Source organism: Canis lupus, chromosome 12, assembly GCF_048164855.1.
Source record: "Canis lupus baileyi chromosome 12, mCanLup2.hap1, whole genome shotgun sequence".
NCBI lineage: Eukaryota > Metazoa > Chordata > Mammalia > Carnivora > Canidae > Canis > Canis lupus.
In genome coordinates, this window is record NC_132849.1 from 50985471 (window position 1) to 51011733 (window position 26263).

Here is a 26263-nt window from a genome sequence, read left to right on the forward strand (position 1 = left end):
TTGGCCTCCATCACGTCTGCAAGGCGACAGAGTCCTAAAGTTGGTTTTGCTCATAAAAAGGTAAACAATGACACAGAGATCTGGAAGCAAATAGAACCAGAATGTACCCTGCAGAATGCTAGTAGGGCCCATCAGACTGGTGTCACCATAGTGAAACGTTAACATTCAGAGACCCAGTATAGACTCACAAGTTCTGAGGGTTACCAGCCAACTGTACTGCCTAATCAAGCCTGTCTGCAGCCATAACACCTGAGAAAAAGTGTTCATGTGTATCAAACATTTATAGAGGTTTAGGACAATTCTAGTGCTATGCATGAGTTATCAACCTAATTCTCACAATAACCATTAGGACGTATTCTTATTTTACAGATGAGGATACGGAAACACAGAGAGGTTGCACCACTTGCCCCAGATCACACAACCAAAAAGTAGAAAAACTGGAATTAATCTCCAACCTTCTAGCTCCGGAGACCCTGCTATTAGCTACTGTGCTCTGGCACTTCTCCCAGGATAGGTGTTCCTGCACCCCCAACTCACCAGAAATGCATTTGTACATGCAGGTTCACTATTACTCAAGGGAGTGACTTCTGTTGCCTCACAGGACAGGATACTCCTCATGATGAGCTACATCTGCCTGTCCCCAACTCCTCACTTTTATCTTCTTCCCACTCCAGAGGAATCCAGAATATACTTTTGTTTCTTTTTACCCCCTAATAGCATCTAGATATTTGAAGGTATTAATTGGTCCTCTCATATGCACCTGAATATTATCTTTGTGGTTAGTGGAAGCAGCCCTGGCCCAATAGAAAAATGCGAGCACTCAATAATTAAACAATTTGCCACTCGTCTAGGCTCTATTGACAACATAAGTCTAAAGTTGGATATTAAGTGCCTTAGGAATAATCTCAAGGAAGTAGTTAGATATGCTGATAAATATTTATTTAGCTATTTACTATGGCATTTATATTATTTGCAAATGAGAATATAAAAGAAATAACCTAAGTATCCAAAATAAGGAAATTAATTTAAAAAGTGTAATTTAACTGCACAATATTATATGAATGTATTAAAATTAATATTTTCTAATAATAATTATGGATAGGAAGTTCTCAAAATATGGTCATTTTTTAATACGATCATTTTTAAACGTGGGATTAAAAATAGGGGTGCCTGGGTGGCTCAGTCGGTCAAGTGTCTGCCTTCAGCTCAGGTCCTGGGATCAAGCCCCACATTGGGCTCCCTGCTCAGTGGGGAGTCTGCCTCTCCACCTGTCCTTCCTCTTGCTCATGCTCTCTCTCTCAAGTAAATAAATAAATAATAAAAAAATAAAAATGGGATTAAAATAATATTGTCTCAATTTTGAAAAAAAAATGCCAAAAGAAAAACACCCTCTGAAACACATTTATATAGAAAAGAACAGAAATAAATGCACCATCCTACTAATAATGATGTATCTTTTATCTCTTCTGAATACTCTGCATATTTTTCAAATTTTCTAAAATGGGCATTCATCACTTTTGAAATCTGAGGGAATATATTGTCATCATGTGTGTGTATTTTTTTTAAATGATCAAGTGTGTCCAAGAATCACCTACAGCTGAAGATGGATTTGAAGATTGGGGAGAGGGGCAAATGACATTGGAATGGGTTGAATCCACCATCTATTTTGTTCCCAATGTTTTGGCCCCCAAACGCTTTGAACTCTCCGATGCATTCCAGAACTCAGCAGCCAGGGAATGAGAGCAGCTGTGGCCTCTCCCCTCCAGACTCCATCTCTTTGGGCTTGTAGTGGACATTGTCAGGGCTCCACCCATTTAGGATTGTCAGATAAAATACAGGACACCCAGTTAAATTCAAACTTAGATAAACAACGAATTTTGCATGGGACATACTTACATTAAGAAATTATTCTTTGTTTATCTGAAAATGAGATTTAGCTGGACATCCTGTATTTTAGCTGCTAAATCTGGCGACTCTACATGCAGACCGCATTCAGATTTCCTTTTCACCATTTTTGTAAATGTAAAAATGTTCTCCTTCTCACTTACTGGTTCTTCTAGGAGCACTTCCTTATTAAATCACTCACTCAGGAGTCCTGGTCAGGATCTGTTTCTGTGCAAGCTGAAGACAGGAGCAGCTTCTCCCCCCTTTCCTTGCCCCATCATTTCCTCTGTCTCTTCAGCTATCTCTCTGTCTTCTCTTCCTCTCTCTCTATTCAGTTCTCAAAAATTGTTCTTTTTAAATTTTTCATGGATTATCTAAAAAATAAATACCTTCAGGATTTTCTCCAATGCATAAAAATATTACTAGTACTGGTAGTAAGCATAGCACAAAACTTTTCTACTAGAGTCCCACTGAAGGGTGGCCTGGTGTCCCATTAGCCTTTTGGCAGCAAGACTTGCCTATATTTCTACTCTGTGTTCCTGTGACCTAGGTCACTGGACCTGTGGCCCTCTTGCTTTCTCTTCCTCTTGGAGTGAAGAAAATACAGCTCCTAGCTCTTCTCTTCATGCTTCACTGGGATGTGGAGGGCTCTGAGACTGCCCTCTGACCCCTCTGTGCTCGTGAGCCTCCTAGAGCCACTTGCCTGCTACATATGCTGTCCATGGCTTCTTGCTGGACCTTGATTTCTTCTCAGCTCTGCTCTTTGCTGTGGAAGGTAAGTGAACATCTTTCTGGATGCCCAGACTTACCTGATATGGAGATGTCTAGCCTCCCTAACCTCCCTCTCCCTCAGGAGCTAACTTAGCATGGGGAGTGGACAGGACCCAGTCATAGACCAGTATCTGAACTATGACTTCCCCTAACTCTCCTTTGTCTTCCCAGTTGGTGGGTTCCCAGATTGTCTGAGCTTAAGTGGAAAAGACAGGATTCTTTCCTTCTAAATCCTTCTAAACACATTTGCTTTTGAAATCTTTCTGTTTTACTCGTAACATCAAGATTGTAAAGTGTAGCTGTTAAGAATTTGCTCTTCTATCCTCTAATCCTATTCTGACAAATAGTCCCTGTGGCCAATCAGGCAGGCTGATGGGGACAGGAAGGAGAGGGGACAGGAAGGGAAAAATAAATTGTGAATACCTTACATTATGATACTAGATTACACAGTGGGTCAGCAGATGTAGCCAAAGCAATGTAAAAAGAATCCAACTAGAAAAATCTGCCAAAACGAAATCAAATCTCATTCAAGGTTTTTCCCCCCTTAGTATACCTTCTGAAAATTGCTGTAGGCCAGAAGGCAGCATAATGTAAAAAAGGTGCCCTTCCCAACATCTAACAGGTTATCAACTAGTTGGGGAATAAATCTGAAGCCGTGAATAGCAATGAAGGACAGAAACAGCTCCTGCAAGCAGGTGGCATCCACTGATTGTGAATTAGGCAACACAGAGAGAAGAAACTATCAGGATGCAGAAGGGAAGAGATAGCAAAATATGCTGGCACCAATGTTTAGGTTTCCAGTGGAAATGGAAAAAGCAGGGGGGCACAACTGCTTTCAGTTGTGGTGTGTTGAGGAGTTAGGGGTCAGTGACTAGAAGGCTCTTTTCCAAAATGTTGTCTTTAATTTTCTCCAGGTCACTCATGTCTTCATTGAACCGCTTACTGTTGATGGAAAAATTATTCCAGTTAGATTTAGATCATAAAGAGCTACTTCAGTTGGCTGGGTAGCTATGAGTAATTTTGGCTAAGTGTTTTGGGGCAAGCTTAGAGAGGCTAAAATAATGCAAAGGCATGAGCTACAACCATCCATGTATTCCTCTTACTAATTCACTTGACAAATGACTCTTAACTGTCTACAATGTTCCAGTCCTGTCCTAAGCAATAGAAGGCAGAGAGATGAATACAAAATTATATGCTATCAAGACGTCACCAGGAGGTTGAGGAGATACATGGTAACTAGCATTATTATATAAAATGGTGCCATGGTGACCTATGTCATTGTCGTCTACCTAGAGAGGATGGATGTTGTATTGATTTCTCAAAGGAGATTCTTCAGGAAGCAGAAGATAACCAAATGTATACTCTGAAAGGAAGAACGTCCCAGAGAGTGAAAACAGACTTTGATAAGGGCCAGAGACTAGAGAACGCATGTTTAAGGAAATGACCCAACTTTAGTGTGAGAAGGACCTCAGAGGATTTGGGGGAGCAAATGGAAATGAGTCTGCAGAAGCCAGATTGCCAGGGCTCCTCAGCTCACAATGTAAAATTTGGACGTTCTCTTTTGATGATGGAAAGTCAATAGTTTTTTAACAGGAAAAACATGACCAAACATAACACATTTTGGAAAGGTCACTTGTGTGGTATTGTGTGGAGGCCAAGCTGGAGGGCTGTCATATACTCTAGAGGAACTAAAATGGGGTCAGAACTAAATCAGTAGGATTAGGGATGGAGGGAAAGGTGTGTTCAAGAGGTTGTGTGGGTGAGGAAAACTGAGGAGGTGGAATATAAAAAAGGAAGTGGGGGATACAATGATGTCCACGGTTTTGGCATAGAAAGGGAATAATAAGGCATCCAGGATTGAAAGGAGGTTTCCCTTGAGTCAGAGGAAAGACGTTCAGCCTTAAATATGCCAAATTTGAGGTGCCTGTGGGACATCCAAATGGAGATATCTTTGTGCTGTTTGCCTTACAGATCTGAGGCTCAGTAGACAGGTCTGAGTCAATTTATTACTTGGGAATTGAATCGTTGAGGCTGTGAATCAGCATTGTCTGGAACACTGCTAAGGGGTAGGAAAGAAGAAGGCTAGCCGGTGAAAGAGGCTGAAGATAATCAGCCAGGGGTATTGTAAAGGAAACTGGGGCCTGATTACTAGGAGACAAGGAGGACAAAGTAATCAGAAGAAGGGAAGGTTAACTTTGACAAATTCCATAGCATAAAGTCACACAGGGCAGTTGTATTGTAGTCTGACCAAAGGATGACTGCCAGCCACAGGGAGGCAGGTTGTGGTCCAAACCATGGGAGGACTTTTCACAATCAATAAACCTAGTGCCCTGCCTAGTAGGCTTGCCAATCTCAGTTGAAGTCAGGGATGTTTAACATTTGAATAATTTGTCTGACGAGGGCTTTACAGGAACTCATTAGGCAGAGCTGGGTTGCCCACCAGGCAGGGTTCTTATAAAGAGAAGTCCATGTAATGGGTGAGAAATCTGTACAAAGAGGGACCTTCTAACATATGGATGGCAAATATTTGATGTGAGTAATGTTTTTTTTTTTTTTTATCAAACTAACTTTGGGCAAATGAATAGTGAGACCCCACGTCACCATTTCTTTACCATGCTATTCGAGATCATTCTTATAATGTTTGTCACATTTCCTCATTCATAAACCTGGGACAGATATCTGTTCCATCTACTCTGCGGAGAACAAATGTTGTATTTTTTAAGTGTTTGGGAACATTCACAGAAAGAGAAGAGTAATGAAACTGCCCAGGCCTGGAAGATCTAAAGTCTGGCTTTCTACCATTTTACTAGGTCAACTTCAGCAAACTAGTTTTTACATTTATGAAATGAAGGAGATAGACAAGATGATGTCTAAGATAACTTCCATCTCCAGTGTCAAGGTTATGATGGCCATTTGCTACAGCACAATCAGCATTGTCATCTTTACTTGGTACAGGGTACATGCAATGCAGAAAGGGCTTTTATGCAGCTGGTCCACATTGCCGTCCAGGGCTGGGCGTGGGGGAGGGGGTCCATTTTTGCCTCCACTTTCCAGATGACACTGAGGCTCAATAAAGTCCGCTGTGACAGGACTGGGGTCACAGAAGTGACAAAAGGTGAACTCCTTTGTCTCTAATATCTATGTTCTTTCTACCCCCTAGAGCACTGTGTGCGTACACTGGGCATTATCATTATTAAGCAAACACCCTTGGCTGCTAAGGCCGCAGAAGGCCCGAGGCAGAGTCCGGTGTCCAGGCCTTCTTTGGTGTGCAGACTTGAGAAGGTCATTTTCTCTTGTTGGCAGGTGCTCAGCTCCTACATGCAGGAGGGCAGAGATACCCCACTCTGCAGCTTCCTGAGGTTGTTAAAGCGGGCAAAATGAGATGAAGAAGGCAGGCTGGAGAGTGCTATGCACTTGGCGGGGCTGCTCCTTTTGCCAGGCTTGCAGGCATACCGTCCAGCTGATTGCACAGCAATCCCATTGCTTTCCAGGGCCGTGGGGCCCAGCATGCCTGTGCTGTGAGCTGGTTCTCTCCCGATGGCCTGGGTAAAATACCCCTTGGAGGGACTGGACTCTCCCTCCCACTCAATCCAAATATTTAGCTTCAAGCCTGCCTCAGCTGTGCTTTGGCAAGAAGTGTTTGGGAGGAGGAGGCTGCTCCTTTGAAGCCCTGGGTGTCCTACAGTGATGTGGGGCCTGGGCCAAGCTAGTTGAGCTTTGAGGCCAGCAGCAGGTTTGAGACACTCTGGGGCTGCTGACTTCAGCTGAGGGGGCCCAGGGCCCAGGGCCCCGCACAGCCGTGGACTATCATGGAGCTCTGTCAGCTGGGAGTGGAGCCTCATGCACCAACAAGGTCGGCTCTAGAGCAGCCTGCTCAGGGCTTCTGTGCACTGGCCAGTCACTGGCCCAGGGCTCCAAGGTGGGGTCTGGCTGTCTCCAAAGGGAAAGGGACTATTATTGCTGAGTTCTGTAGTGAAATCTTTGGGTGCCCACTCAGTAGCACTCCCTGTCCACTGCTTGGGGAATTTATGTTCCTGGTCCCTGAAACTCTAGATACTGGGCATTGTTTCTACCAGGAAACATAGGACTCTTATTAAGTTTAAACCCTGACTGCTTCTGGGTCACTTTGGCTCACTGTACCACTAGACTGTTACAGAAAGGATTTTCTGTACTGGCAGTTGTAGCCAACTCTTACCTAAGGCTTAGGGCTGCTGTTTCACAAAGGGGAAGCAGGTACATGTGGCCACAGGTCATCCCTAGCCACTCTTGGTTCTACTATTCTCAGTGCTTACTCAATGTACAAGTTTAAAGGTGTAGTGATTTGGGCCTTGGGCCCTCAGAGATGCCTTAACACAGCAGGCAACCCACCTAGACAGATGCAAATGCTAACCAAGGGAAGGGAGAGGATGGATCTAGAAGCGTGGTGTCCTAGAGCAGTGGAGTCTTACTTATTTCTGGGACCCACTGCAGTGCAAGAATTGGAGTTGGTCATACTACTCTCTAGTATGCTTCTTCTGGAGTTGTGATCAACCGGGATCTTGGAGAAGGTATGCCTGGAAGAACTGACCCTAATGTGAGAAGCCTGGGCTTGTGAGCAGGTTGGAAGGTAAAGGGTGGTAGATGCTGCTAGTGCCTACCAGGATCCCTTTGCCCAGCCTAATGCACTCATTTCTCATTCCCTCTCCTTAGAGAACTCTAGAGAATTATGTTCTATTCCCTGGGAGACACATTTTCATCAAGGATGTTAGGCACCCTGTCTATCTACTCCCCCTACCCCGTCTTTCGTGCCTTAGACAATGACTCACTGATACAGAATTACAAATACATCAAATTCCATTGTCTTAAGGTGAGACCCTGGTGCAATTCATGCTCCACAGCTCCCTGTGGGATCTGGCTAACAGTAGACTCCAGTTGAGACCACAGCCTCACTTAGCTCCTCTCTTGTCAAATCTTGTTCCCCTCATTCCCTATCTCCTAAAAGCATTCTAATCCCCATTAAGACTCCGTTTCTAGGTATCAGTCTTAAGTCAAGCCCATATTTGTTGTGTTGGGCATCACAGGAGACCCTTTATATGCATTATCTCACATAATCTGCAGTTAAAGCTATGAAATAATATTCCCATTAATCTTTATTATTAAGCTGAGGAGACCAAAGCTCAGAGTAGTTAAGTAACTTGCTCAAAGTTGTACCGCTCATCTTCAAGTCTGACTCTATTTCAAAGCCCCAGCTGTCACATTTATTCATTCTTGCTTCTGTAGTAGTAAACCCTATTACTGGAGAAATGGCCTAGATAAGGAAAATGAGGAGATTAACAGAAGAAATGGCTCCTGAGAGGCTCCAGAGAGGCAAGAATAAGGTCTGTAAACTTCTGATGTGCTATCTGAAAGAACATCTGATTTAGGTGACCTCTGAATCCTTGAAAGTGCCCCAACCAAGGCTGTGGAATAAACACTAGAAATAGAGCACAGGAAATTTCTACAGCTGGAGGGAAGTAAAACCAAATGGCCCTTGAGGTCCCATCCAACTCTATACCTTGAAGATCATGAGGATTCTATGGCTAGGTCTCTATTGCTTAATCCCATGTAGATCAGTCTGATAGCCTCTGAGTACCTCAGAACCACTGGCCCAAACCCAGACCAACACTTAACAAAGAAAAGGCTTTGAGTGCTCTTTCCTGGATTGAAATCGTAGGAGACCTAGAAAGATGGATGCTGACTTCACCCCTGGTGCCATGCGTGCATGCTAAGTCCCAATTCCAACTTGGAAGGTCTCCACACGGGTCCTTCCTCATTAAGGGAGTAGTTTAGCAGAGTAAATGCTAATAACAAACAGTTCTTGCTATGTGTCAGATATTGTTCCAAACAGTTTACAATACAAAGTCATTAAATTCCTATAACTGTCAGATAAGTAGGTGCTATTATTATATCTATTAAAATGGTGAAGAAACTGAGGCAATGATCAGCTAAGTAATGTTTGGTCTTTCATGAAGGTAGAGTTTTCCAAGGTTATGTGCTGTGTGATATAACAACAGATTGAACGCAGAAGCAGGTATGGGAACCAACCTTTTATTAAACTCCTTAATCTCATTAATCACTTTTTAAAAAAGTGTAACTATTTTCATAAAAATACATTATTTGTATCAAATTTGAGTTTACTATTATTTTAAAATAAACTGATAAATAAACATTGAAAATTTTCCTCAGTTTTAGTTTCTAATATGTGACAATTGATAGATAAGATCTACATTAAATTTTTAAATCTTTTGTGTACCTGAAATTAATATAATACATCAGTTATGCTTCAATTAAAAAATTGAAGTCCTCTATAATTTCTAAGTGTATAAAGGCATTCTGAAACCTAAAAGTTTGAGAACTCTTAATTGATTCCATTCTTTAATCTAGAATACTCCCACCCTCTGATCTTGGCAAAATAATTTGATGAATAAAATCTGTGCCGTGTTCATTGGTGCCTGGACAAATGTAAGCATTTGTACTGATTATTAATTAGCTTACTTGTCACTGATACTTCAGAAGAATATTTTCCGTTTCCTCTGGAGATGCTATCCTCTCTAAATAACTAAATGCTTATTGAAGCTATCGAGAGAAGTTGACACTTACATATTAAGAATGCTGCCCTCCCCTCCCCTGTATTAGAACAAGAGGGTTAGGAGAAATGGAAGTAAGAGAGCAGTGGAAGCTGAAGAATGAGTCAATGGGATACACAGGAGAGAAGAAACTCTCCTCTAGGCACACGTGTGACCTTAGCCTCTGTGGAAGGCAGGAAGCGGAGAAAGTTGGACATTTCTCTTGAGTGGCCCTGCTCTCCCTTACCTGTCTTAGAGTTGGTTGTGGGGGGAAAATGCTGTCACTATACCACACCTTCTTCTCATTTGGAATAACCAAGATTTAGGTTGCTCAACTCAAGGTCATGATTGAGAGAAAATGGGAAATCATTTGGGGAAACAAAACTCTTAAAAACAGAAAAACATATAATGTTTGTCTTTCTCTGATGGACTTACTTCACTCAGCATAATACCCTCCAGTTCTATCCACGGTTAAGCAAATGGTGGGTATTTGTCATTTCTAATGGCTGAGGAATATTCCATTGTATACGTAGACCACGTCTTCTTTAAGCATTATGTGGTCTCACTCATTAGGGGAATATAGAAAATAGTGACAGGGAATAAAGGGGAAAAGAGAGAAAATGAGTGTGAAATATCAGTGAGGGCGACAGAACATGAGAGACTCCGAACTGGGAAACGAACAAGGGGTAGTGGAAAGGGAGATGGGTGGGAGGATGGGGTGACTGGGTGATAGGCACTGAGGGGGGCACTCAATGAGATGAGCACTGGGTGATATGCTATCTGTTGGCAAATTGAACTCCAGTAAAAAAATATACAAAAAAAAAAAAACCAGAAAAACAAATTGATCCAATGATTAATAGAAAAGTTACTGCTTTATTTTCTATAGTGAATGTTTTTAACTATTTCTATTGAGATGAATGCCTAGAATTGATTGCTGTTCTTGGGGAAGAATAGCCACCTCAGCAGTTGAATACTTATAATTAAATGATTAAATGTGGGATCTTGTGGTTAAGGTTTTCCAAGGTCATGTTTATCGCTGTATCTTCAATAGCTAGGGAAATTCCTGGAACATGTAGACACTCAGAAAATACTTTTTGGGTGGGAGGGAAAAAAGGAAAGGAAGGAGAAAGGAAAGAAAAAAAGGATGGAAGAAAGGAAAGGAGGATTTTCTTCTTTCTGACTGATGAGTTTTAGATGCTAGTCCATGAAAATGTATGTGGCATAACTGGAGGTAGGAAAAATCTATTTTTCCCACTAAACTTATAAAACCTAAGGCATTTACCTTAAGGGAAGAACTGTGTTTATGGAACAGTAAAGTGTTTCTAAGAAAAATGATCCTGTGTGCAAAAGCATGCACCCATTCTGTTGAGTAAGAAGCCATCAGATTTTCACGACGGCAAATTCAGAAATACGGAATTCTCTGACTGTCCCTCTTGGTCTGGTAGATGCTTCCTCCTGCCACTCCTGCATCATAACTGAGTCTACTTCTGCTCCTTCCTTAACAGCAGGAGTTGAAAGAAAATGTGTGGATTTATAAAAAAAAAAAAAAAAAAAAAATCCAGGGCCACCTTTAAATGCATTTTTCCAAAGCATATCAAAATATCCTTGGAATTTGTTGTGAAAATTTGACCACATCCTAGTTAGCATGAGGTTAAAATTAACAGTAACATGTGTTTTAGGGATCTCAATTTGCAAAATATTAATAGAGTTCACGGGCAGTTAAGTGCAATAAAGGGAGGAAATGAAGTTTATAGAGCAAGACCCTGGGGATTACCGCCTTCCCTACCCCTGAGCACATTCATATCCCAGAACTCAACATGAAGTAAAGGAGGCCATAAAGGGAACACGTGAGGAAATCTCAAGGTTAATGTAATGGATCTCCTTCTCTTCCCTCCTGGGAGGGCTTGCAGTACCTTGAAGGGAGCTTCACCCAGTACTGGCCTCTTCTTCCTTATTCAGAGACCATACAATTTCATCAGAGTTGCAAAGGTTCAAAGCTGCCACAACTTTAGGAGGGAGTCCTAAGCCATCTCTTATAATTTCTCTGAAAACTTGGTCTTTGTTGGGTTGGATCTCCAGTTGAACTACTTAGGCAAGAGAAAGTCATGGAAGACATCTGGCTTGAGAGTCAGGAGATGAAGATTTTTTTTTTCCTTCCTTTGCTATTAGTTCTCCAGTGACCTTGAAGAAATCACTTCTCCCTTCTCAACATCTGCTGGCTCACCTTTACAGAGAAATGGATGGGGTTAGGTAGATTCTATAAGGGGCTTTTCCTGCCCTTTAATCTGTGGTTTAATGTGAATCTGACCTTGTGTATTGGGTTTCTAGAAAACTGTATTAAATAATACTTATTTAATACACGATTCAGATATTAGAGCCAGGAAAAGTCACTGCAAGCTAAAGTAATCCTGATAGGGAGAAAGGTAAGTTTTAGTTCAAAGCCCTGAGGGGAGTAGAAAGACTGGAAGGCTTTTTAGACAAAGAGAAGGCTCTGATTAAAGGCCTGAAGTGTGGAAAATAGGCTCTAATTTGAGAGTCAGTGGGGAGAGTGAAGTCATTGAGGCAGGTTGGAGGAAACACAAGAGGAGAACCACCATGGCTTTCCCAGAACTTCACCTGTGAAGGGAAGGACCTTCTGGGGCTATCTCTGAGGTCACCTTCAGGAACACACATTGATGTACTGTATGGAAGCCTTTTTAGACTCAAAAATGTCAAAATCTGTGGCTGATCTAGAGCCTTTCTGGTGAGGGGCCTACTGGTCTTGCCTGTCTATCTAGAGCACTATAACTGAGAGTTGACCTGTTCATTCTAGTTGACAGGTGTCCTCACATAAGTTCCTTTACACACTAGCTTCTTCATAGGCCTATTTTGCTCACCTTCTGCTTTCGGAGAGGTCATTCTCCTTTTGGGAGAGCCTCCATGGAAACAATCTGAGAGTGATGACCTTCCAGAGTGCTCATGTAGGATGTCTCCCATGCTCTGGTTTGCTTCTCTCTTTAGATTCTTAGAGTTTAGTCCTCTGAACTTCCAGGGGACTTAAGAATATTCAGGACCCAAACCAGTCCTGATCATGACAGAGGTTGTCAGGAACCTTCAGCCACTTCAATATTTGGGCCAGTGGAGCTTAGAAATATCATGTATCCTTGTTGGGATCCATTGACAGGTTTGATGGACAGGCACTCTCATTAGATTCTAATCAATTTGGTCACAAGGAGGACTGAGGTTTGGTGCTCCCCAGATGATGGATGCTACCCTGCTCATATCTCTGCCCCCTCTGTAGTTGTCCATAGGACTGAGATCTGCCCTTACATGCTTATTAGTGATGAACCTCCATTTTGATCAGTGTCCCAGGCCCCCCACAGGACCACAGCTCTGTGAAGAATTTGGTCTATTGATCTGCAATATTGATATCTTGCCTTATGCTTACCAGAGCCTGCATTCTTTACCTGATTGGTAAATGCTATAGCAGAGATCATCTTCCGAGCTATGAGCAAGGCTATTAGACTGGTAGCCTCACACATCCATTTTCTTAGGTCCATTCCTGTGACATGCTCCCATCCCCCGAACATTTATCACACATTATTTCTGCTTACATTTGATTTCTGGCCCTTGATTTGGGAGTAGTTGGAGCAATGGAGGCCCCAGAGAAATATCAGAAACTTTGTTATTATTAAGACCTCATTTTATTCTCATTAAAAGATCTTCTAGAGAAAGAATCTCATGACACTAGCTCATATTCTTTATGGGAATAATTTGATAACTACTTGATAAAATTTTTTAGGCTCATAATCAGTTGCTGTAGATCTTCAGAACATCAAGAAATAAGAGGAAATATGTAAGATTTGTTTGTTCCTTTATTTGCTTGTTTTAATTAAAGTTATTATTTGCACAAATGTTGTAGTCTTTTAAACTGAGCACACTTTGTACCTTGGTTTATCTTCATACAGTTCCTGGCCAGAGGTAATTTTTTTTAAGGAGAATGGGCATGTGTCTGAAGCATCAGAGCTACAGGCTCTGCCCCCACCCCCACCCTGCAGAATTTGTTTTCCTCAGCAGCTGGCTCAGGAACCTAGAATTGGTCCATGCCTACTAGTCCTGGGTCCCAAGGAAACTGGGGTGGATATTAAGTATCTAGGAGTCTAATGAATGGCAGGTCTCTTGACCCCCAGAAGTACACCAATCACAGGCAGAGGCCCACTGTCACACTTCACCAAGCAGAAAAGACACTCCTGATATTATGGAACTAGTAAGTGCCAAGCTAATAGAACCCCATTTGGAGCCTATTAACTGGACCCCTAACCACATCCATGGAGGGCCTCTTCACGCAGCTTTTGTTCCTCCAATGGGCCCATGAAATTGGTGTCCCAGAATGCCTTAGGGCTTGATAAATAGCTGATTGAGTCTCACAACTTTCAATTTTGTAACTGTGTTGAGTTTGTCATGGAAATCAAGGACCTTATTCTTTCCACTCACTCAGTTCCAATGAGAGAGGCCATCCATAAGAGCTGATGCACCTTGAGGAAATCATCTTCAATCCTAGATAACTCAGGCCTGGTCTCTCACACAAGAGAGAATGTGGGTAAAACTCCTTCTGAATAGAATTCCTGAGTTTGTCATACTTTCTGCTCTTCTAGCAGATTCCCCTGAGCAGCCCACATTCCTCTAAAAGGTTCCACATGTTCTGAGATCCTGAAGGCTGTCGGGAAAGTCAACCTTGGAGACGCAGGGGATGTTTGCACACAGAGCAAGCTCAGCAGGGATACTGTGCTAAGTAGCATTTTCAGAGCAAGGAAGAACTTGGGTTCTTCTCATTTAAGACCAGAAAGAATTTCTGGTCTAACTCAGAGGATCACAACAAGAGCCTTTTGAATAGGATGGGGTAAAGGGGGAAGTCACTTTGATTTTGCAATAGGCATTCTGAGTTCTGGTCCCCACTCAACCACCTACCAGCTTTCGAGCCTTTTCTTTATTTCTAGCCCTAATAATTTTCTTTATTGATAGCCCTAATGGCTTCATCAATTGATGAGAATAACAAATGCACCTCAGGGAGTTATTGTGAATTAAATATGGCTGAGGTTATAAAATACCTAAACAGAATTTGGTACCCAGTAAATGCTCAGTATCTAGCAGCTATTTACTATAATACAGGAGAGTTAAGGCAGGTTGCTGGATTTACTTTATCATTTCTTTTTGCTTCTGAGAGATTTCAAGGGCACCAGTGTAATAAGGAATGTGGCCTAGTTAGTTTTAGGAAAATATAAAATGAAAATTACTTTTCTTATGAGATTCAGCAGAAATAAAAGAAGTAACTGTCCCAAGGTTTGAACAAGTGCAAAAGGCTGGCTTCAAGTTCCATTTATGTTACAGACAAGTAGAATATCCTTACTGCATAGCACATACAAATGTGCAGATGCATGCAAATGCAGGTGCATGCACACACTCCCACACACACGCATACACACACTCACCCCAGAGCTCTCACATTGGGCTCAAGCTACCTCCTGAATGGTAGGTTTCTCAATACCCACAAGTATGCCAATCACAGGCAGAGGCCTGCTGCCATGCTTCACCAAGCAGAATGGACACTCCTGATATCATGGAACTAGTCAGAACTTCCGTGCCTCTGTTCTGGAACCCTGATCTGTGCTAGAGGAGAAGGAGAGGAGGGCTCCAGCCTGTTGAATTCTAACTCATCAAAATAGTTTGGGTTGCCCCTGTGCTACTTCACAAGACATTTTAGACATTTTTTCATGGGATTGGGAAATCATGTTTCACCAATTATTGTGTTATTATGTTTCACAATAAACAGAGCTGGACCCCAAAAGATTAGAGCTCAGTTTCAAACTGTGAACCAAGGAGGTCAGAGTGGGTTCCATCACCAAAAAGCACAAACTCCCTTTCCTCAGCAAAGCAAGACGTATTCTGGAAGAAAGAGGAGGCAAAAGCACAGCAGTTTCTAATATTTTTCCTCTTGACTTTTCTTAATTAGTGTTGACTAGCTTAACGAAGCAATTAAGGGGCTTATTTGCTTTTTAAATCACATGTGAAACTTAAGAAACCTTGAAATAGAAGAAATATTTGTCCCCAAGATCTTACCCCACAAGGGATATCAGTTTGAATATTCTCCAACCACTAGAAAGTGAGAACAACTGGCCCTGTTCTCCAAATGAGGCCCAAGCAAAACAGATCTCAGTAGCCAGCTTTGTACAGAGAAATCCCTAGTAGGTGAGGGGCTGCTTCTTAAATATGCTTCTAAGACTTCCATTGAAAACAATAATAATCATTAGTTTTTAATAATAATTAATATCAACAGTAATATGAATAATGACATCTATCATTCATTGATATGTACTAAAAGCTGTGTTGTGCACTTTTCATATATTATTTCAATCTAAGTCTGTAAGCCCCCCTTCTTTTTGTATAATAGAGAAATAGGGGTGCAGAGAGGTTAATTTCATGCCTAGACTCCCACACCTGGATTTAAATTTTTCTTACTCTGAAACACATGGTCTTTCCGTGATATTTTACCACTTCCCCTGGTGGCAAGTTTTTTTTTTTTCAGAGGTAAAATTTAGTGATTCATCAGCTGCATATAGCACCAGGGCTTATCACATCACGTGCCCTCCTTAATGCCTATCACTCAGTTACCCCATTCCCCCAACCCCTCCCCTCCAGAGACCCTCAGTTCGTCTCCTAGAGTTCAGCATCTCATATGATTTGCCTCCCTCTCAATTCTTAAACATGAGAATTGTGGCCTGAGCACACTGAAGATTTTGTAATAATTATTTTTGTGTATGTATATTTACATTTATATTTATATAATAGCACATATAGAGTATTATCTGAATTAGGCTTTTACATTTTAATAATTATATAATCTAATAATCTGTGTTATAACCTAATATATCTTATACTAATATATATTATATAATTAGTATATACACTAGTTATATATTATTGTATCATTTTATATCTTAAATTACTTATTTAAATGAAATGATAAAATTATATATAACTATATATAATTTATACAAATTAATAATATGTATTATTATAATATACAATATATAAAACATGAAACATGATATATACATAATATATATTCACGATATATACCAACCATAACATAATGAATGACATATAAAACATAATACATAAATGTGTGATATATGTAATATGTATATATAAATGTATAATACATAATATATAAGTGGCAATTATATCTTAAGTATACACAATTGTTTATAAAATCATATAATTTGGTAAATAGGAGGTTAATAATTAGATTATTTTAATAAATAGATAAGAATATACTTTATATTATTATCCAATAACAATAAATGAATTATATTATTAAATATGGTTAATAAATCATTAATAAACTGGATCCATAGTTTAATGTAATGCCTCTAGCCATGAGAAATTAATATTTATTGCTTACTCGATGCTGCAAACCATGCTAGGCGTTTCAATGATAGCCTCTGCTAAACCTCACAACAAATCAGCAAGGAAGGTGCCCTTAGTGGAAAAGAAATTGAGATGACTCAAATATCTTGTTTTGTTTTTCCTTCAGAGACAGAGAGCTAGTAAAAGAGTCAGGATTTAACCCTATCTTTGTCCAAATCATATTGTCTTTGTACCCTGCCAGATTAAATGAGTAGATAGAGGAGAGAAAGTGACAAAACAAAGGAAGAGAAAGGAACCAGATCCTTTTTTTTTTTTTTTTTTTTGGTAAAGATTTTATTTATTTATTCATGAGAGACACACAGAGAGAGAGAGAGAGGCAGAGACACAGGCAGAGGGAGAAGCAGGCTCCATGCAGAGCCTGATGTGGGACTCGATCCCAGGACTCCAGAATCACACTCTGGGCCAAAGGCAGGCACTAAACCACTGTGCCACCCAGGGACCCCCAGGAACCAGATCCTAATGCTGGCCGGTCCTTACATCAGAGGACAGTGAGGCATATCCCAAGTTTCACTGATCTAACAGAGAGGGCAGAGGAGGCCGGCCCTGGCATCAGTCCAACTGTTCCCTTAGACTCTTGGTTATCCATGCTGCTCCTCAGGTACTGGCAAAGAGGGAATGAGGTGGGGTGGCAGCTCATGGCCCAGGTCCTGGTGCTGGCACGTGCAGGCTGGTTACCAGGCCCTTCCCAGTATGACATCCTTGTGACCAGTGTCTGCATGCTCGTGGCACTCCTTTGGACTCCGTCTGTTTTTCCCGCCTTTGGGATTCCAGCCTAAATACTTGGCATTGAAAGGATTGGCAGCTTCAAGACAGATTGGGAGGACATCCCAGATGGGCACTGATTCAATGGTGCCAACAGGAGGGAAAAAAACATGTGAGTCCAGGGAGATTTCTTAACTATTTACCGAATAAGGGGAATTGTTTATTTTCTGCATATCTCCCAAAGAGTCCATTTATGAGCTCCATTTACAGCTTCAAACAGGCATGTTGGCAGACATATGGCAGTGAAGATAAGATGATGACTAATTAATGGTCTCGCAACAGGTTTCAACACCCAGATCTACAACTACTTATATTTTTTTTCTTAACCACTAACATTTATTTTCAAATACAAAATGCTTTTAAGTATTTTTGTTAATACAGCTAATAGTTTTATCTTGTTCCTGGCACTATTTCCTCTTCTTGATATGGTTATAAATAGGGTATTCCACTTGGCAAAGATCTTGGCTGTGGCATTGGAGAAACGGTTCTATACTTACTATAGCAAAACAGCACATAGTTGGCATATTTTTCCTCAAGCTCTCCTAACATTTACACTGCCATCTGCATACTTTTCACTTGACTTCACTCTGAAAATTGCTTGTTCCTCTGATACATACCAGAGACTTGGCTACTTGGGAGATGGGGGGGGAGGGCGGGGAGGGAGGAGCAGAATATGAAGGAGTATTCTTCTCATTTCTGATCCCAGGCATTTAATACTTGCAGTAGTATAGTCATTTGCAAGAATGATCTAAGGTGGCTTCCATTAAGGTCAATTTCAATTTTAAGATCTTAGGATTCCGTGCTTGGAGGAACACCAGCTAACCGGCTAACTAACTGGCATATTGCTACTGATCACCACATTATTTTCCTTAGGTTTATATGGTCAATGGCCTGAATTTGCATAAATGTATAGTAGAAGACACTGATTCTACATTTGGCCATTTTATTTATTTATTTTTTTGTAAGAAAACGCAAACAGGAGGTTTAAAGACACAAACATTGGTTTAAAGACACATTTCAAACATTGAAATTATAATTGAGAATTTGGAGCTAAAACTCTCAAAATTTCTGCTGCCAATAGTCCAAAGAAATGTTAGATAACTTGAATGAGGTTAATATGCTAAATAACAGTATCTCTAGAGGTTCCAGGATTTTCATTGTGAGACAAGAACACATAGGAGTACAATCTCCAGGGTTCCATCTCTGAGGCACTCTGGTGGCCTGCATCAGCTGATCCTCACTTGCCCTTCAGGTTTAAAAAAGGTGGGTGGGAGAGTTTTGCAATAGCCATGGGTGTTACCGATGAACGACAAAGAATGTCTCCAAAATGAGTTTCTGGGGGAAGCAGAACACAGAAACACTACCCTGGAGAACTGGAAAAATCCACTGGTTTGCCAAGGGGCAACTTTTGAATAAATTTTAAGGAAATGATTACTTATTTCCCAATCTTTTTTTTTTTTTCCTGAAACTCTGCACAGTTTTCTCACATCCTTGGGTAGTAGAAGAGAGGCCAAATCATCTGGTGAACATTGGTTCATAACAGTGCATGGGAGGGCTATTTGGTGGTCATTCATCCCCAAAATGCCTGCCTGTGAGGACTCACCAGCGCAAAAATATTTAAGACTTATTTGAGAAAGGAGTCACATGATGAGTCCATTTGCAGTTAAAAAATATATTAGTAGTTGAGTTTGTGGTGCTGCACCACTGTGGCTGCTCTTGTTTTGTTCTTTTTTGCAAAGTATTGTAGGAAAGCCATTACCAACTTTAGCACTAGTTTTCACTTGTGGTTTTGATATTTTGATCTTAAATCTTTGGGGGATCAACTCCTTACAGTCTGGGAGTGCCCAATTTTCTATTTTTGTTTTAATAATCCTTTCAGCCATAGAATGAGGGAGTGGACACTGGCTCATTTTACAGAATAACTTATCCATAATTTAAGAATCTAATGAAGCTGAAACAAGAATATTATTTCCTATGGGGTTTAAAAGAATACAGATAATGTGTGTGATAAGCCATGTTTGGGTTTTTAAATTCCAAGTGCTTTAGAGATAAAGAAAGATTAGGGTGAAATAAACCAATGTGCACACACACACACACACACACACACACACATAAGCCAATACATTTTTTAAGGCTTATCTGGTTATATGTATGTTGTGTTTAAGTAACTGAATGTTAACTACCTCCATTCTTGTCTTCTATCCAGTTTAGATAATAGCTATTTAGATTAACTATATCATATTAACTCACAGCTATGGTTGAGTTTGTAAAAAAAAAAAAATCACATGCACAATGTATTTTGTGTAAGAGATACATTGAATGAGTGGCATCATTTTGTCATTGGAGCAGTTTGTAAATTTGGTGGAAAACAAAGTTTATTATACAAGTAAAATGAGGGTAAGTTACATTTTGAATTCTGTGGCTCACAAATCCAGCAATTACAACTTGATGTGTCTTCTGATCTCGAATTCTAATTTTTTCACCTCCTACTCCTCTTATCCGAGCCTCTCCACTTTCTCTCATTCCATTTCTCTCCTTCGGTCAGCAAGTATCCACTTCCCCTGTGTAAACCTTGAACTCTGTGATAGCCTCAGTAATAGCCTTCAAGGTCCCTAGAAATGATCTGTACAAAATAGTGACCCCCTAGTCACATGTGACCTTTAAATCAAAATAAAATTTAATTAAAATTAAACTAAATTTTCAGTTTCTTAGTCACACCAACCACTTGAGTGCTCAATAGCCACCTGTGGCCAATGGCTACCTTATCACACAACACCAGTTATAAAACATTTCCACCATCTTGGAAAGTTCTATTGGACAGAGGTTCCCAAAACCTGGTTAAAGCTTGTTTGCCAGCCTCTTCTCCCCCTCGTCCTCCTCAGGCAAGTGATCCTCCAATGAATTCAATATTTATTGTTTTCTGTAAAAGTCCTGAGATTTGCCAACTGTGTCTTTGCTGTCTCCTAGCATGGAGTATTCTTTGGGAATATTGCTATCTTTCAAGGCCTAGAACAAAGGCATCTCTTTTTCCTAAGAAGCTTCTTCTGGTATTCCCAGTCTGGATGCAGCCTCCTCTGAAGCTCTAGACCACATAGTGTACCTCATTCATGGCTCTACCTCATTGTGCTCCACAGTGTAGCTTCCACGGGACCGTTTAAGCTCTGCTGCCAGGCTATGCTGGTTTTTGAGGGCAGAGGTAGTATGCAGGTCCTCTGGTCTTCATTGTTAATAGGTTTTATTTTTATTTAAGATATGGTTTATGTATACAATGGAATATTACTCAGCCATTAGAAACGACAAATATCCACCATTTGCTTCGATGTGGATGGAACTGGAGGGTATTACGCTGAATGAAATAAGTCAATTGGAGAAGGACAAACATAATATGGTCTCATTCATTTGGGGAATATAAAAAATAGTGAAAGGGAATAAAGGGGAAAGGAGAAAAAAATGAGTGGGAAATATCAGAAAGGGAGACAGAACATAAGAGACTCCTAACTCTGGGAAACGAACTAGGGGGGGTGGAAGGGGAGGTGGGCGGGGGTGGGGGTGGGGGTGATTGGGTGACGGGCACTGAGGGGGGCACTTGATGGGATGAGCACTGGGTGTTATTCTATATGTTGGCAAATTGAACACCAATAAAAATAAATTTATAAAATTAAAAAAAAGATATGAAGACATTAAAGAGGAAATAATGAAGAGGGGGAAAGATACATGTGACAAAATCTGAAGGAAGAAGGAAAAAAAATATGGTAATGGTAGCGGTGTGGAAATATGGTTATATTAACAGTATAAAGGAAGAAGAATGGGGTTACTTCACTGTATATTCTGGAAAAAGCCCTATAATTAAAGTCTAATTCTGCCACTTAGCCTTATGGATCTGACTGAATTACTTATTCTCCCTAAACTTCAGAGTTTGTTTTTTATTTAGGGAATAAGAATAGTAATCCCTACCACACAGGTTGTTGTAAATATCACTGGAGAGATAATATGCATAAGAGTGCCTCTTGAAAAAAAGAGAGAGAGAAAAGATTCATATAAATGTGAGGGGTTATGCTTACAGCAAGCTTCCAAAATACAAGGGTGTGGAATAGGGAGAAACACATGTTGCCCTGGCCCCCTCACAAACCCACTTCATCCTGACAAAGCCCAGCTGACTGATAAAGTTCCAGTAGGCCCTTTGTGGGTTATCCACAGGGTTCTCTTTTATCTCCCAGAAATATTTATATATCTATAAGTATCTATAATATTTTTTTTATTCCACCCTCCTTGGGATACAGTGATGGCTGTTGAATGTTTACTTTTCAGGCATTCCTTCTCACTTTGAAGAAATCCACAGAAGAAAGAGCAAAATGCTGACAAGTTTTCAAAGCCATGATTTACAGGAATGATTTCTGAAAAGCAAGTGGACAACATCCGAGTTCATCATCAAATAATATTTCTAAAGCACCCTCTAGTGCCTGGCCTCAAGCCAGATGATTCAATGCCTGGAGAGGCTGAAAACTTTTTTTAAAGGAAAATGGACTCTGTTGGCTTCTGGGAAACAAATATCTGTCATTTAGAATTCCTTAAGACTATTTACAAAAGCATTAAGAATGGATTGCTTTAGAAAAAAAGACAATACAATCAAAAACCCTAATACTATTAAGTACAACTCAAATCCCAGTTTGAAATAGATATTATGACTTGAAAGACAAAGTAAAAAATTATGCTGGGGATTAGAAGAATTTGAAAACTAAGTAAATCTCAGGGGAGGAAAATCTGCTCTGTAAGAGAAGAAGAATTGTGAGCCTTGAGGAGAGGTAAAAATTGCAAGGATAGGTGTCATCTAGTAGGAATATGAGATCCATTTGCCATCTGATGATGCTGTGACTTGTACTAGCTTAGAGTTCTTATGTAGCTGATTCATAAGTGGTGGAACAGAAAGAGTGCAGCAAGCGGAATTGGAAGACTCACCATCAAGGGTCAACTCTACCACCTATTTGGCTATGTGATGTAGAACATATCACGTAAGATTTGTGAGCTTTACTTTCTTCACACTTAAGATAGTGATAATTCTACCAACTTCATGGAATTGTTTAGACTTTCAAGGATTAGATAAAATACAATGGACTACTTCCTTGAACATAGTACTTGCCCCCAAATGTTAATATTTTTCTAGTTGTCTGATTTATTTTGGCAATTAGAATTTTACAATATGCATTCAATATGAATCTTGAACATATCTCCTCAAAGGAAATCACACTCTTATCCTTCATCTTATCACTCCCACATCCTTGAGAATGGGACCACAGTTTATAGTGGGATATTGAAGTAGTAAGAGTCAATTCCTGTGTAGACGAGTTGACTTTAAAGATAAATGTCCAATCACTGATTGATTGATTGAGCAATTCATTCATTCATTCATTCATTCATCATTCATTCATTCATTTAATTCCCATTCTTAAATCCAGAATGGCCCCTTCACTAATTGGAACCTTTTTTACAAGATGGACTGGATGCTTGCTTTCATCACATTAGCAAGACATTTTGTAGGCAGAGGAATAAAGAATACCAAGTCATTTCAAGAAGTCACTTTGAAAATGACTTCAGAAGTGAGAAGAACTAGATTTGTTCAAGCAAATTATATTTCAAAGTTTTACTTGCCAGGTTATTTATTACTGCGTGGAATCTCACTCCTGTGGCTAGGGTCAAAGAAAATGGGGACACAGGTGTCTGCCTATTTGCACAGGCATTAAAGAGTGTTGTAAAATGAGCTTCAGCCTTTTAAGTTACTGTCTTTCCTTTATAATAATAATCTCTTCCATTTTACAAGGTCTATATTATTTTTAGGTAAGAAAACACTGTAGAGTTCATGTTTTATTGTTCCTTGCAGTTATATAAATTATATTTGGCCAAAACAAATGTAATTCCTACTGTGTGAACTGGGAACCCAAAATGTTGATTTTCCTCAAGTTATAAACAATGTGAAGATATGTTATACTGGGTCACAATTTTCCAGAGCAGAGCAAAATATATAACTCAGTTTTAATAACAAAACTGCATATATCATTAAAGTTTCCTACTCCACACAGAATGTATTATATTACTCTGCCCAGCAAGAGACATCCTTTGTGTTAGACCACAATTTCTAAAATACCATTTGATTGAATGGAAAACATTTTAGCCATTGGTTAGTTTTAAAAAAATATAATGGCTAAATGCTCATGGAAATTCTGCTTTGTCTTTGTTAGTGAATATTAAATTTCTTCTCACTAAATTTCAGTGCCATGGATTTTGTAAACATCAAGGTCTGGGGGACAACTATTATGATGCTTTTCCTACTATTAGATGAGTCTTAATATTTTTAGCATCTTGGAAGCAGATGTCTGCTTCTCTGTAACATCAATGAACCTTAGTTATACCTGTATCATATCAACTTCAAGTTGCATTGTAGCTATTTATTTATAAGCTTGCCTCTCAAAACTTGTAACTTAGCAAGGCAAGGTCCAGATTGCATGATCTTTGTATTCATGGCCCGTGGTCTAATGCCTATCATAGTGTTGGAGGCCTGAAAATGTTAAATGAAGAAGAAATGTTAAATGAAGAAGAGGGGAACCACACCACCAGATCATTAATTTACCCACCCACTTGTTCTCAGAATAATTCCAATATCGAGGAGATTTATAAATGTAAATACCTATATGAGAAAATGAGGAAAGATTTTTATTTTTATTTTATGAAAGCCATAGATGCGATTAGTTAACCTAGACTCCTTATTTCACAAATGGGGGTTTCAGGACCTGGAAAAAAAGAATTCTTTGCTCTTTATAAATGTCACAAAGGAGAAGGCAAAACTCATCCTAATTATGTTCCTAGTATTTTGATACGAAGTAGTATATGTTAATACTAACTTTTTGACAAGTTAAAAATACATACAGGAGCCAAAAAGCATATGAAAAGATACTCAAACATGAAAACTTATTAGAGAAATGCAAATCAAAACCGCAATGAGATACCATCTCACATCTACTAAAATAGCTAATCCCAAAAGAAAAGAAAAGAAAAAAGAAAATATTGACAAAGATGTGGAGAGATTGGGACCCTTTGTACATCACTGGCAGGATTGTAAAATGGTACCACTGCTATGGGAAACAGTATGGTGGTTTTTCAAAAAATTAAAAATAGACCTACCATGTGATTCAACAATGCCACTTTCTTACATCCCAAAGAGATATTTGTGCACACTATTTCACGGTAGTCCATAGGTGAGAGCAAACCAAAGGTCCATCGACAAATGAATGGACAGATAAAATATGCTATATACATACAATGGAATATTTCTGAACATTAAAAAAGGAAAGAAATCCTGTCACCTACAATGGAATAGATGAAGCTTGAGGACATCATGTAAGTGAAGTAAGTCAGTCACAAAAGATACTGTATGATTCCCTTAAATAAGGTATCTGAAACATTAATTCATGAAACAGAAAGTCGAATGCTGGTTACCAGTGGTTGGGGGTAGAAGGAAATGAGGAGTGGTTGTTTAATGGCCATAGTTTCAGTTTTGCAAAATGAACAAGTTCTAGTGATTTGTTGCACAACAATGTGAATACACTTAATGCCACTGAATAGTATGTTTAAAAATGCTTAAGATGATGAATTGGATGTTGCAAGATTTTTTGCCACAATTAAGTAAAAAAAAAAAAAGACATAATAATAGAACTGAATTTTTTAAAGATACATGACACTAGAAGAGGTGTTAAGGATAACATATTTAGTTAATTTTTTGGAATATTTATCTATTTGAAATCACACTGTATAAATGATGTGGGACCTTATTTCCAAAACAAAAATATGACAAAAGTATTTATAAAATTCTCTAAATAACATTTAAGAAGCTGAATAATATAAATAAACTACAATTTACTAAATAATACTCCCCAAATTCAAATTCTTTTTATGTCCGGAAATAATATTTTATTTTCTATTTTTGTATGCTCTGTATCATCTACAATTATGATAATTCTGTTAGGATAGGAGACAGTCTTAGAAATAAAATCAGCAGAGTGAACATTTAAATATATCTGCTATATGTTGTAAATTTAAGAACATTTCATTCTAATATATATTCATAGAAATGGGGTGTGAGTGCTTCCACTTTACCACACCCTTACCTGCAGGGTCTCCTCTTTCTCCTCCTTTTCATTACTGCTATTATTTCATTTGGAATGAAGGAAATAGGATTATTTGTTGATTTGTATTTCTTTGCTTGTTTGTAAAATTGATAACATTAAACTACTTTTCAGTCATTGCTATGTTTTCTTGTCTGAGTTACTTTTTGACATTGTATCATAATATAAATTGAAAGAGATCTTTATTTATAAAGAAATTTAATTATTTGTCTGCTATATTGAATTGCAATTCCTAGTTCTACATTTATTTTAAATTTTGTGTCTTAAGCACACAATTCCTGTTCTACATTTATTTTAAATTTTGTGTCCTAAGCACACAATTCTTATGCTGTATGGAAACTTTTAAAACTCATTTGCATTTAAATTTTTATAGTTAAAAAATAAATTTTATAGTTTGATGACTATTTTAAATAATTAAGTAGGTATCTTATGAATTTGTTTAATAAAATTTTCAGTACTATTCCTTAAAAAATCCCAATAGAGTTTTGCATAAGACTGTGTAAAATCTACACCTGATGTTTGGAATAATTGTAACAACATTAGTGGCGTGATAAAGACAAACAAAACTCTAGTTGTACTCTTTGAGTGCCTGCAGGCTTCTAGGTTTTGCATTTATAGATA

The 26263-nt window shown here is 39.2% G+C and overlaps 1 protein-coding gene across 4 annotated transcripts in view; it reads left to right on the plus strand.

Moving 5' to 3' along the window:
- LOC140601691 (uncharacterized) overlaps positions 1-26263 on the plus strand; it is a 388441-nt gene that overhangs the window by 285996 nt on the left and 76182 nt on the right. For 3 of the 4 annotated variants that reach the window (XR_012004719.1, XM_072770991.1, XM_072770992.1), the window contains one exon: positions 21777-25761. The exons of the other annotated variant lie outside the window; for it this stretch is intronic. Coding sequence is in view for 1 of the 3 variants with exons in the window: in XM_072770991.1 (XP_072627092.1) it covers positions 21777-21827 (51 nt within the window). In the remaining 2 variants the exon portion in view is untranslated. Of the gene's footprint in view, positions 1-21776; positions 25762-26263 lie in introns of those variants that run through there. 4 annotated transcript variants of the gene reach the window in all.